The sequence below is a fragment of the Sarcophilus harrisii genome, chromosome 6, assembly GCF_902635505.1.
Source record: "Sarcophilus harrisii chromosome 6, mSarHar1.11, whole genome shotgun sequence".
NCBI lineage: Eukaryota > Metazoa > Chordata > Mammalia > Dasyuromorphia > Dasyuridae > Sarcophilus > Sarcophilus harrisii.
The window spans coordinates 136,297,277-136,309,947 of record NC_045431.1 but is presented as its reverse complement, the minus strand read 5'-3'; the positions used below and the strand labels follow the sequence as shown (position 1 = coordinate 136,309,947).

General features: G+C 33.7%; 1 protein-coding gene across 1 annotated transcript in view; it reads right to left on the bottom strand.

Moving 5' to 3' along the window:
- The window catches only part of MANBA (mannosidase beta), a 117,650-nt gene that overhangs the window by 49,719 nt on the left and 55,260 nt on the right, over positions 1 to 12,671 (bottom strand). Inside the window, exons 8-9 of the mRNA XM_031942781.1 lie at positions 11,565 to 11,716; positions 8,270 to 8,387 (exon numbers count right to left, since the gene is read on the bottom strand). Of these exons, the coding sequence (XP_031798641.1) occupies positions 8,270 to 8,387; positions 11,565 to 11,716 (270 nt within the window). The remainder of the gene's footprint in view (positions 1 to 8,269; positions 8,388 to 11,564; positions 11,717 to 12,671) is intronic.

Sequence of the window (12,671 nt, the reverse complement as noted above, 5' to 3'; positions counted from 1 at the left end):
TCATTAGTAAAATAGATACAATAAGCACATGCTTCATACTTATGAAGATCAAATAAAATGTAAAATGTTTAGTAAATTGTTAATATTATACAATTGTGATTATTTATTTTTCTTCAATTCTTCTCATCTTTTTTTCCTGATGTTTAGTCAGAATAGCCTGAGGAAAGTTTGTTAGCTAGCCTACTAATTTTTTATATTTACTCTGACTATTATTTCCAACTCCTCCCCCAGGAAAAATGAACTCCATTTCAATCTCTTTCAGGCCACTCCAACACTCCTTGGACAGCTCCTGCTCAACCACTTTATGTTTCACAGGTTTTTCCTGGGAAGTAAACCACTCTCAGTTATATTTAGCAAATCCAATGGAATCTACCTCATATAAGTTTTTACCATTGCTTTCTAAAGGAATATCTACTTGTTTCAAAATCTGTAGTTTGGGTTCTTAATAAGTATACTAAAAATCTCTATTAATCTTCCTTTATGTCAAGGAAATATGAATCTTTCTACAGCCACCTTGAACTGTTCTATTGACATTGTCCATACAAGTTTTTGTTATGAAACTTTCTGAATCTGTTATCATCCATTTTACACTGTATATTGAGAATGGTGTTGCATAGATTAACATCTGGTTAGTTAACACTGGTTTAAACATATTTAAACAGCTTAGATTTAAAGGGTTGGTTTTGGGGGTTTGGGTTTTTTTTTTTTTTTAACATATTTGGCCACAGTCTCCTCTTTACACTTTATAGATTTATATTTGATATATCTTGCCTGGAGCAGGCCAAGGTTTTTGTAAATATAACTTTTAACCATTAGTTCATTGTGTTTGCTGGATTCAAGTTCAAAGCTTTCCTTGAGATTCATAATAAGAATATTATACTTATCAAATCCATATAACATTTAGACCTCATTCAATAAAGATTCCATGACACAAAAGAGATGTTTAATGTAATTTTTCTTGGAACAATATAATTTTCTATCATCCATGGACATGAAGTAAATAATTAATAAAATGTTTTGGTTTAATTCTTTTTTGAATTTATTAGCCATACTTAGTTCTACTTAGAGGAGATGAAGTCTAGGTAGAATCAAAAAGGGTTGAAACTGTCTTTCTAAGAAATTCCATGTTTTATATCAATTAGTCTTGATATTATTGACTTGATATATGGATATAAATAGACAATGATTTCCCATGTGAATAATAAATAGTCTACATTTCCACTATATTTCACTCTGTCTTCTATATTTGTAGTACAAAAATAAAACATTAATGAGGAATGAAATCAAAGGCTATGTAATAATCAACAAAGATATAATAAATGTTATAGTGCTTTCACAAGCAGCTTGTTCAAATTTCCCAAATGCTCCTTTCAACATACCCTTTTATTGTCCTCCCATTAGTATACTGTTTCTTTTTGTAAATGTTTATGGAGCTTTTATTATTTTTAAATGATAAGGTGTGACTAATTTGGATAAAGTACAAAAATATATCCTATTTTTGAAGGATATTTCCTTCACTAGGGATATTTCCTGATAATATATAAGCCATAAACAAGAGGTTTGGCAATTGTTAATGCTGTAAAGTTACCCATGCATATATCCTGTAAATAAAAGGTATTAAATAAAAATATATATATATATATAAGCCATGTCTTTAAGATTTTTCTTATGGTCTTATCCAACTTGAATTTTTGTCTGAGGGGGGTTCTTTCAAATATATATATATAACCAGAAATCCCCAATGTGCTCGTTTGGTGGTTCTCTCTTACCACTGTCTTCTTTACTTCTCAAATCTCATTAGTAAAGTTTTTGATTGATGTTGAATGGTTTATTTTGTTCTTTGCACTGCTCTGACTCCTTTTCCTCTACTTTCTGGGCTAATGAAAGGAACCTAGAATTCCTGATATATTTTTATTTTATGCATTTTTCCATATTTCTTGTTTCTTGGTATTCAAGTTTTTTGATGAGTGTACTAACAGTAATATAGTTTCCCACACATTTCCAATTCTCTCTGGTATCATTTCTGATATAGTTTTATGCAACAGCTATCTTTATGGTATTCTTTCTTTCATGTGTCTAGCTTTACTTCAATGGTTCTTGCCATGGTAATACTGCCATACAGATGGCAGTGTAGGGGTCCTGAAATGTTTTTTACATATTCTATCAAAAATGCTGAGGATGACACCTTCAATTATGATGGTTATGGCCATTATCTTTTGTTACTGTTCTGGTGTTCATATTCTACTAGTCTAATTCATCCTGGCAAATTTTAAAAGAGGTTTATAGAATTCTAGTCTTAAGGTAAGCCCATCTTCTTTCTCAAATCATTTGAGTTATCAGTGCTGAGATAAACAGATGCTGTTTAATGTCCCTTTCATTTTAAGATATAATTCCTAGAGTCTATATCAAGTGAAGATTTCCAAACACCTCAGAATCTACATGTTTCTCTCTTCAAAATTTACTATCTTCTTATTTCCAGGCATAGAGATAAAGTTATTATTATTTTTCATCATTGCCCAGCAAGTGAAGCTGTCATTTCTGATTCATTATGATGTATCTCTATCTCCTCTTCTTGTGGTATTAGAATACAAAAGATCACTATTCACTATGCTGTCCTTTATGTCAAGCTGACCAGCATGGTTAAGACCAGCCTACAATCCTATGGTGCCCTGCCTATAATATTTCTTAAATTCATGGAAGGAATTTCATCTTACTATAGAGGTATCACTGTAGCATTACTAGAGTTCAACTGGCTAGCATTTCAGGGTCCTGTCAGGTTTTCACTGCTACCATGGCAGGTCCCAAAATATAGAGTACATTATTCTGTATACTACTCTGCCTGGTATTTCCTGATTTGTTTTCTCTTACCCTCTCCCTATAGAACAGTAAGTAGGATTTTATGGAAAACATTGTTTTATGAATTAAAAAAGAAATCAACTATAGTTCTCACCTGCAAGGAACTCATTAAGGACCAATCTAATGGTTAAAAACTCAATCTGTAATTGCTTGAAACTGAAGCAGGAATCCTAAAAATAGAAGTTAAAAAAGAAGATGGAAGAGATTAAGAAGAACAAGGAAGGAGCACCTAGTTGATGTAGTAGATAGAGCACCAGCCCTGAAGTCAGAAGAACCTGAGTTCAAATCTGAACTTAATATTTCCTTGGTGTGTGACCCTGGACAAGTCACTTAACCACAATTGCCTCAGCAAGAAAAAAAAAAGAAAAAGAAAAAGAAGGCTTCAGAATGGAAACCCCAGATGGAAAAAAAGAAATCTTTCTCCGTTTTATCTAATTTTCTTTGTTTCCTCATCTTCTGCTTTCATGATGAAGCTGAGATGGAGAACTATGTGGCTTCTCTGAGATATTAAAGGCCAAGGTCTTGCAGAAACAAAAGTTATTGCATTTCTTTGTTTAAATTGGGAGAAGATTTTATGACACAAAACCTACACAAAATTCAAAATATGCAAATCTTTGTCTACTTGAACATTTTATATTTTTATCATTATTCAACTCAAGCTAACACAAGCTTAGTCAAGTCCCACACAAATGGAAAATGACTTCAGAAATTTAAAAAATCCCAATAACTAAATCTGGTCCAACAAATTTAACAATATTCAATTTTACTAATTTCCAGTTCTTTATTAATTCTATCCTTCTGAATACTTTTAAAGTTGACATGTAAGAAAAGTCATTTCATTTGCTCTTCCTTGAGTTTAACAAATCTCTCATAATCCTCTCTGAGAAGATCATCATTTCCTACAAATTAAAACAACTTTGAGGTACCATTTTACACCTCTCCTATGGGCTAAGAAGACAAAAAAAGATAATGATAAATTTTGGAGAGATGTGGGAAAACTGGGACACCAGTGCATTATTAGTAGAGTTATAAAATGATCCAACCATTCTGGAGAGCAATCTGGAACTATGCCCAAAGGGCTATAAAACTGTGCATACCCTTTGACCCAGCAGTGCCATTACTGGGTCAGTATCCCAAGAAAATCATAAAGGAGGGAAAAGGACCCACATGTGCAAAAATGTTTGTAGCAGTTCTTTTTGTGGTAGTAAAGAATTGGAAAATGGGCAAATTGTGGTATATTAAGATGATGGAATATTATTGTTCTATAAAAACTGATGAATAAGCTGATTATAGAAAGACTTGGAAAGATTTAGATGAACTGATGCTGAACTAAACTAAACTAAATTGATGAAGAACCAGGAATACTCTATACACAGAAATAGCAAGAATATGCGATGATCAACTGTAATGATTTCGTTCTTCTCAGTGGTTCTGTGAACTAAAGCATTCACAATACACTTTGGACAGAAAATGTCACCTGCATCCAGAAAAAGAAATAAGGAGACTGTAAATCAATACATGCTATGTTCACTTCTTTTTTATGTTTTTTTTAATCTCTCCCATGGTTTTTCCCTTTTACTCTACTTTTTCTCTCCCAACATGATTTATAAACTAATATGATAAAAACAAATTTTTAAAAAAGAAAAGAAAAATACCATCATTTCCTCATTTTTCCTTCTCACTCAAAGCATCAAGAGGAAGGGTAAATGTCCTCCTTGTTTCCTGCTATTTCTTTACCATCATCCCTCAGTGACATTTTATGTTTCAAATCCTATGCAACTTAGCACCTCTCCCTAAGCTTGTTGATGTCATCTACCAATATCATCAATCTCACATCTTTTCCAATACATTTAATGCCTGGTCAATGTTTTTTCTACCACATGCTTTGCCAATGAGCTTCAGGACTTCAAAATATTTCTTTCACAACTTCACCAGACAAATTACTCAATATCCTGTGTTCCAACAAACTCTTTTTTCATCATTCATTAATTTACACACTGGTACAATCACATCTCAGACCTCACCAACTGTGATACTTAGATTTTCTCTAAGATCTGGAACTCTGAAATTTCAGTTTTTGTCCAAACCTCTATTTCTTTCCTGCCTCATTCATATCAGATTTAGTCTTAGTCCTTCCTGTGACCTCTAGTCCCCCAACTATTTGATATTTTCCCCCTCCATCCCCAAGCACACTTAACCCAATGATTTGCCATACTGGGTCAATAGCAACAATCCTAAACAATGTTCAAGTTGATGATTTTCCCTCTGCTCTTCAATGTCAATCCCTTATATTTGCTAACATTTTATAGGTTTGGTTTGCCAAGCCAACACTCAAGCAGCAATTTTTTCACTGATGGATATGTTGCTTTCAGTTAACATATTTGCCACTGTTGCATAAACAATGAAAGAATCCTTGATTATGGCTTATGAAAGATCTGAACACCTATGTCTCCTATAAGTATAATTAAAGGAAATATAAGCTCCCTAAGGGAGGAGAAAATTTCATTTTGTCTTTGTATTCCCAGTGCTTATATTGTGCCAGGAACTCAATAGATAATTTTTGTTTCTTGAATTAACTGAAAGATAAACATCTTTTATCTTTTATCATCTTTTAAGAAAAAATAAAGATCTTTCTCAAGCTCTTTAATTTAAGAATAAACTTAATATGTATTTCTATGGAATATACAATTTAACAGATTTAAACACTAATGTGTAATTTGGCATTTTTTCTCCTTTACCCACAAGGATGTACGATACCAGAACATCCTAACCATTTTTTATGTCATGGACCCCCCCTTTGGCAATCCGGTGAAATCTATGCAACCCTTGTCAGAATGATGTTTTTAAATACATAAAATAAAATGTAAAGGATGACAAAGGAAAGTACAGTTATCAAAATAAGTTCACAGATGCAAGGTAAAGAACTCCTGCCCTAAATGCTAAATTGTATTCCATTTTCCTCTTCTCCTTTGACAATCTTAACTATTCTCACAATTTCATTTATCATTCATGTTGATGATTTCAAGCCCAGTTTCTCCCAAGAGCCAAAGACCCTACATTTTCCAAATACCTGTGCATATCTACACCTGGAACTCAAGAAACTCAAATTCAGTCTTAACCCCTAAAGCTGTCTTTCCTCCCAGTTTCCTTTAGTGATTAGTTGCCAAATTCAATGGATTCTGCTGTCCTAATCACCTTCATATCATCCCCTTCACTCCATTCACACAGTAGTTCAGGCTGTCAAATCATCAATTCCCATAACACCTTCATGCAGGTGATACACAAATATATAACTCCAAATTTGGAACATCCTCTCACTGTTAGTCCTGAGTTAACAACTGTCTGTTGGCATTTCCGTTTAACATTTACAATCTCTTGTAATCTAGAATCAACCTACCTTTCCAGATCCGTGACATAATTATTCCCCTTCACAAACTTCACATTCCATCTAAATTGGTCTTCTGTTCTTCATCCATGACATTTCATCTCCCAAGACCTCTGTGCACAATCTCCCTCACACCAGACATGCAGTACCTCTCTCCCTTGAATGTTAAAATGTCTTACTTCCTTCAAAGCTTAAATTATGTTCTAACTACTTCCTGCATAAATCTTTCTTGATTTTTCCAATGCCTCCTTATTTTCTTAAATTTCCTTTTAATTACTTTGCATTTACTTAAGTGAATCTGTTATTTTCCTTGACAAAATGTAAACACTTGGAGGGCAAGGACTGGGTTGTTGCGGTTTTGTTTTGTTTTGTTTTTTGATCTCTTTGTAACCTAAGCCACTCCATAGAATCAAGTGTATATAACATGTCTACTGAATGAATGAATGGATGGATGGATGGATTCCAATAGTCCACTAACTAGTCTGTTTCCAATATCTCACCTTGTCAAGCTGTCCTTCAGAAAGCTACCAAATACATACATTTAAACTATGTTATATTACAATTAAAAAAAAAATGTTACCATCCCTCTGCCTAGTAGATGGTCACCAACCCTGGATTGTACTCACTCACCCCTACCCCATGCACTCATTTAGGCATGTCTTCTATGCATAAAACATATTTCTTCCTCAATTCCTCTGCCAGTTCTCTATTTATAATCTACTATCACTGAACTGCCTTATAGAGGACTACAGTTAAAAATATTTATTGAATTTCATTTGAAGTACTCCTTGTTACTCTCAATAATACTTTTTGTTGTTGTTCAAACAACTCAAATGTTTGCCCTGACTTGAGACGAAAAATACTTATATGTCTTTCCCCATTCTCCAAAGTTTCCGGGAAGCCAAAGAGACAAAATTCTTCCTCTTATCCCAATAGCTCTCCTCTGTCACTGCCAAAAAGCCACCTTGTTTTAATTAAAATGTCAGTCATTTAATTTAATTAAACTTAGTTAAAAACAAGCTCACTTCATTCCCTTTGGCTCCTCATGTTCTAACCTACAGAATATGTGACAAAAATCTTTGAGCTTTTCCACAGGTTGGCCCAGGTTGCCTGGGCCTAGTTCTGACTCAGGGGACCAAAACTCAAATACCAACTCGAATATTACTTTTGTGATTTTGGTTGAGACTTGTACTCTTCCCGGGGCCCATCTCTGTGTTACAGCCTCTTTACAGGAGTTTTTCCTCTAAGAACTCCAGGCCACAGTGGTCTTTTTCCTCAAATCCCTCATGTACCACTCCATCTGTATTTTAATTTATCCTATCCTATTCCCTAATTTTATTTTCTTAGATACTTTGCAAGTGACCAAAATAGCAATGAACAATTGTATTGTAAGTTTAAAGTAAACTGTAAATCAATATGTATTGTAGGAGATATGGCATAATAACATCCCCAAATATATGAACAACCAATAAAGGAGCTGGACAAGTTATACAGCAAGGATAAAGAACTGAATTATAGCATATTCAAACAGACATATTTCAGAAACATTAACATCAACTAGCTAAATAGAACTTAGATTTTTATCCTCTATTATAATAACAAATTAGTAAAGAAGAAAGGGAGAGAAGAAATTTTCCAGTTTAATTCTGGGTACCCAGAAGTCCTTCTTATGGAGAATATTTGTCAAATTCATTGGTGGTTGACCTAAAAGCTTAAAGCAAAACCATTCGCTTATGGGCTTGGGCATATGTGCCTTGCCATTCTAACTAGACTGTAAACTCTTTGTATTATAGTAAGGTATTATGTCTTATGCCTATTTATTTTCTATCTATGACTGTCCTAATTACAAAGTAGATATTCAACAAATACTTTGGGATTGAGAGATTTCTGAAGTTCATTTCTAATAGCAAACATCTTTTTCTGAACACATTTAAAAATAAGAACTTTACAAAAATGACTAAATAAAATCACAAAAGAAATTTGTATAGAATTGCAAAACAAAAGGACAAACACAAAATATATATGTACCATTAGTCCCAGTTCATCACAGATTTCATAGAATTCATCTTGCTCATAAACACCCCCTCCCCAAACTCGTAGAGTATTCATGTTAGCATCCACAACAGATTGCAAAAGAAGGTGTAATCTATGACAGAACAGAGAATTAAATATAAGTAATTCTGAATCCTACAAATATGAAACATAATATACAATATGAAAAAATTGAAAAAGCACAACAAATTCCTATAATTATTTAAAAGTTATTCTGTAAAAAAAAATGAGAACAAAAAAACTAATAATAAGAGATGAAATTAAAACAACTCTGAGGTTTTACCTAGCACTCATCAGATTAATACGGGGAAAAAAATGTTGCATATTGGAGGGATTGCGAGAAGAGAGAAACACTTCACTTCAATGGTGGAGCTGTTCATGGTTCTAACTATTCTGCAAAATATGGAATTATAGTAGAAAAGTCACAAAAATGTACCTGACCTTTGATCTAGATATAATGATATGTCATCTATCCCAAGAGGGTCAAAGACAGTGGGAAAAATCTCAGTAAGCCAAATATTTTGGCATTAGTATTTTGAAAAGTACTACTATCAATATTTTGGCAGTAGTACTTTTCAAAATAGAAAAATAACTGCAAACATATTGGGTACCTTCTGATTAAAGAGTTATGTAAACCAAAATATGGTATATGAATCTAATGTAACATTACTATACCATAAAAAATGAACATGAATAATTCAGAGAAACAGGGGAATATTTGTGCAATCTGATGTTGAGCAAAATAAAGAGAAAGTAACAAGAAAGCAATTTACATGATGATCACAATAAGGTAAATGAAAATTTTTATCAGTGCAGATTCCAGGAACGACTTCAGAGAAACATTAACTCTTAAAGAGTTAGTATAATTTATGTGGAAAATGAGACAAACATTGACAGAGCCAATGTTTTGCTATTCTGTGGTTTAACTATACTTTCTATGATTTCATTAGGAAGTGACAGAAATGGGTTTTTTAAGTACCAATAACTTGTTGTAAAAGAAAAGAAATAGAAGAATAACTAGGTATTCCACTGATGGACATAATTCATCCTGTGGAAGACTGGAGTAAAAAGTAAATATCTTCTGTTATGAAAATGAGAACACTGTAGGATGAACGAATAACTAGACTTCAAGTAACCTCCCAAATAAAAAGTAAAAACAAAAATTCAAATCTTGGCAGAGGCATATAATACATTTGTGCCTGCACTACAAAGAAGTCTTACACTTATAATGCATGAATAAAAAGTAGTTATTAAAAGTTTACTACATGCCAGGTACTGTGCTAGGTGTTATGGATGGAAAAAGAAAAAGAGAGGTGATCTGTGCTCTCCCAGAAATTACACATTAGAGGAAGCAACACATAAAAGAAAGCTTAGCTACAGGGTTTATTAAAAGAACTGGGAAGTCCTAAGAGTACAGCAGTGAAGTGGATGGCAAGGACCAAGAGTCCTTAACTACATCAGGCAAGTAGGTGACAGTGCCAGGGATCTCTAAGGAATAGAAGCAAGAAATATCATGAGCCTGGGGATCCTTCTTCTCATTGGATGGAAAATAATTGGTAACTCCCATCTCATCTAAGTCTTATGATCAGTCAAGCAGCTCAGATGGATTCTGAGTGGACCATCACAGGGAGGAACCTGGCTATAGAATATACTCCCAATGTGCTGAAATATCAATTGAAAGGAAACGTAGTATAAGTTAGCAGATAAATCCAAAACTCTGGTATGAGGACCTATCTCTTTATTATCCTTCCTAAAATGTCTGTCTTTAATGAGTCTCTACTCTATCTTGTCTTCTTTCACCCTACCACATAACCAATCATACCAAGAAAGAGGCCCATCCAGTTAATTTGGGAATATCTCCCATAAATCCACAAGAGATAGCTCAGGAATGAATCTAGACACCTTGATGGAAAGCTGATCTGGGGAGAAACAATTACTGAGGAAGAAAAAAATTAAGTAATCTTTGTAGAAAGTTACTCTGACAAAAACTTATACATATGACACATAAGGAATTAATTCCAAATTTTTAAGGACAAAAGCCTCTCTCCAACAAATAAATGGTGAAAAGATATAAATAAGTGGTTTTCAAAAGAAAACATTTTAAAAGGAATGCAAGTCACATATAACAAAAATTCCCAATTTCACATACAACCCTTTCTATTCTATATGGTATAAGAAATCATGTACTCTAGTTGAAGTTTGTTAAAAAATAAATAAATAAAGGCTCAGAACAGGAGGGAAAATGAGGAAAGCTGAACTGGGACAGAAACTCATATGTTCTTCTTTGCACAGGAAACCATTTTCATGCATGAAAATCTATCAAAAGCAAGAAAAGATTCCTGACCTTGACACCTTAAGAGCTTGATCTACTATGGAAATGATAAAATAGAAATATATTTTAATAACAATAGAAGAAGTTATTGTGAAGCATCTGATGAATACCAACCACAAGGATACTAACCAAATGATGTGTTGCATTTCAAAGTCATGTTTGACTAAGAAAAAAATATCTCAATATTATAATGAGCATATTCATTTTAATGTAACAGAAGCTTTGGGGAGAACCTGTTCCATAATTTTAACTAAATGTTTCTCTCTCTCTCTCATTTATTTTTGGTGAGGCAACTGGGGTTAAGTGACTTGCCCAGAGTAATACATCTAGTAAGTAGTTAAGTATCTGAGGCCAGATTTGAACTCAGGTCCTCCTAACTTCAAGACCAGTGCTCTATGTATCTCACCATCTAGCTGCCCCTACAACAAAATGTTTCTAAGTCCATATTTTTTTAAAAGCTAATAAACTCAATATAATTTATCTACAAGTTTTTTTCATCAATTTAAAAAAAAAATAATTTCTATTTTCAAGGTCAAAGTACAAGACAAGTCTCATTCAGAAAATAGAGGGAAGATTTATTCCAAAGCTAATTTTTAAATCATTTTTAAAACAACAAAATGCACAGACAATTCTTGACTATTTAGGAACCAGTTTTTCAAATTGTGGATTAGCACAGAGGGCAATGTTCTCTAAAATAGCTAAATATATAAGCAAATGGCTAAAGAAATTATGGAATTTTCTCTAGAAGGAAAATCTCTGTGATTCACCTCACTGGGATGGTTTAAATGTGATGCTGCCTAAAGACAAAGTTTATTATGTTTCAAAGTATCAGTTCCTTGTACTGTTACCCTAGCATAGTAGTATGAATAAATGATGGGCTCTTAAAGACAATTTATATCATGTTGAAAAACGAACAATAGACAATGAATTCTAACTTACGAGTCCGAGGTTACTCTATTCTGGAAGGAATCTGCTGGAATCCAGTTAGATCCTTTGATAAATATGGGAAGTCCATTAATTTTGAAGTAGAAACTTAAGCCAGAGGACCCAGCTATTGGAGCCTCTATAAGTTCTACTGTCCGGAAATAAACCTATTGTGGAAAGAGAAAAGAGAGAGAAAATTAATGGAATCACTGCTTACAAGCAAAAAAACCCCACTCTACTTCAACATTCAATAATTAACACACATTCCTGCTGCTCACTTGGGGCATTCCAAGGCAATGTAATACAGAGGCACTGCCTGACCATCCCTTCCCCATAAACACTGGCTGATCAGGCAGGAAGGCTGTGGTCATGGACCGTGGCAAGGCTCAGCAGTACAGGCTCAAACTAGTACTGAGGATTAGAATCTGTGCAATCTTGGACAAGGCTTAGAGATGCCTCAGTTTCTCGTTTGTAAAATGAGATAATTTCGATAACTTCCTAAGGACCTTTCAGCTCTAAATTAATAATTATTTGAAAGTATTTATCTTGAAATGCTTAAAAATTAAAAAAAAATTCAAATTGTTGATACAACCCATAAGTTCTCTCTTTAGAAGGCAGTAGAGATGCCCTTTTGGGCATTTAAAGTGCTTCTTATTTATCCTAAGCTCTATTCCTCCCCCTTCCCAAATTCTCTGCATTTTATAATCATCTACTTATTGGACAACAATCTACCCTCCAACTCAGTGCCTTGGCTTCAAAGCATTTCTGATTTCCCACAAGATTTGGCTCAAAGATCATTTTTTCCCCCTAGTAGACATACATTTACTAGAAACTGAGGCATTTGTCCTTTTCTAGTATCCATGGCTCCCCTATAATTCCCTATCATCTTTTTAAGATCACTGATAATGGGCTCAGCAATGATACCCATCAATCCTTTCAGAACTCAAGGAATGGAGTTCTTATGGATCAGGTGATTGAAACTCATCAAAGGTTTATAGAAACTCTCTTCCTATCTGCTGTTTATTGTGGGTTTCAACTCCCCATTAGTCATTTCTATTCTGTCTTTTCAGGTCTGAAGATCATAATCATTAACAGAGAAAGCAGAAACAAACACATAGAATA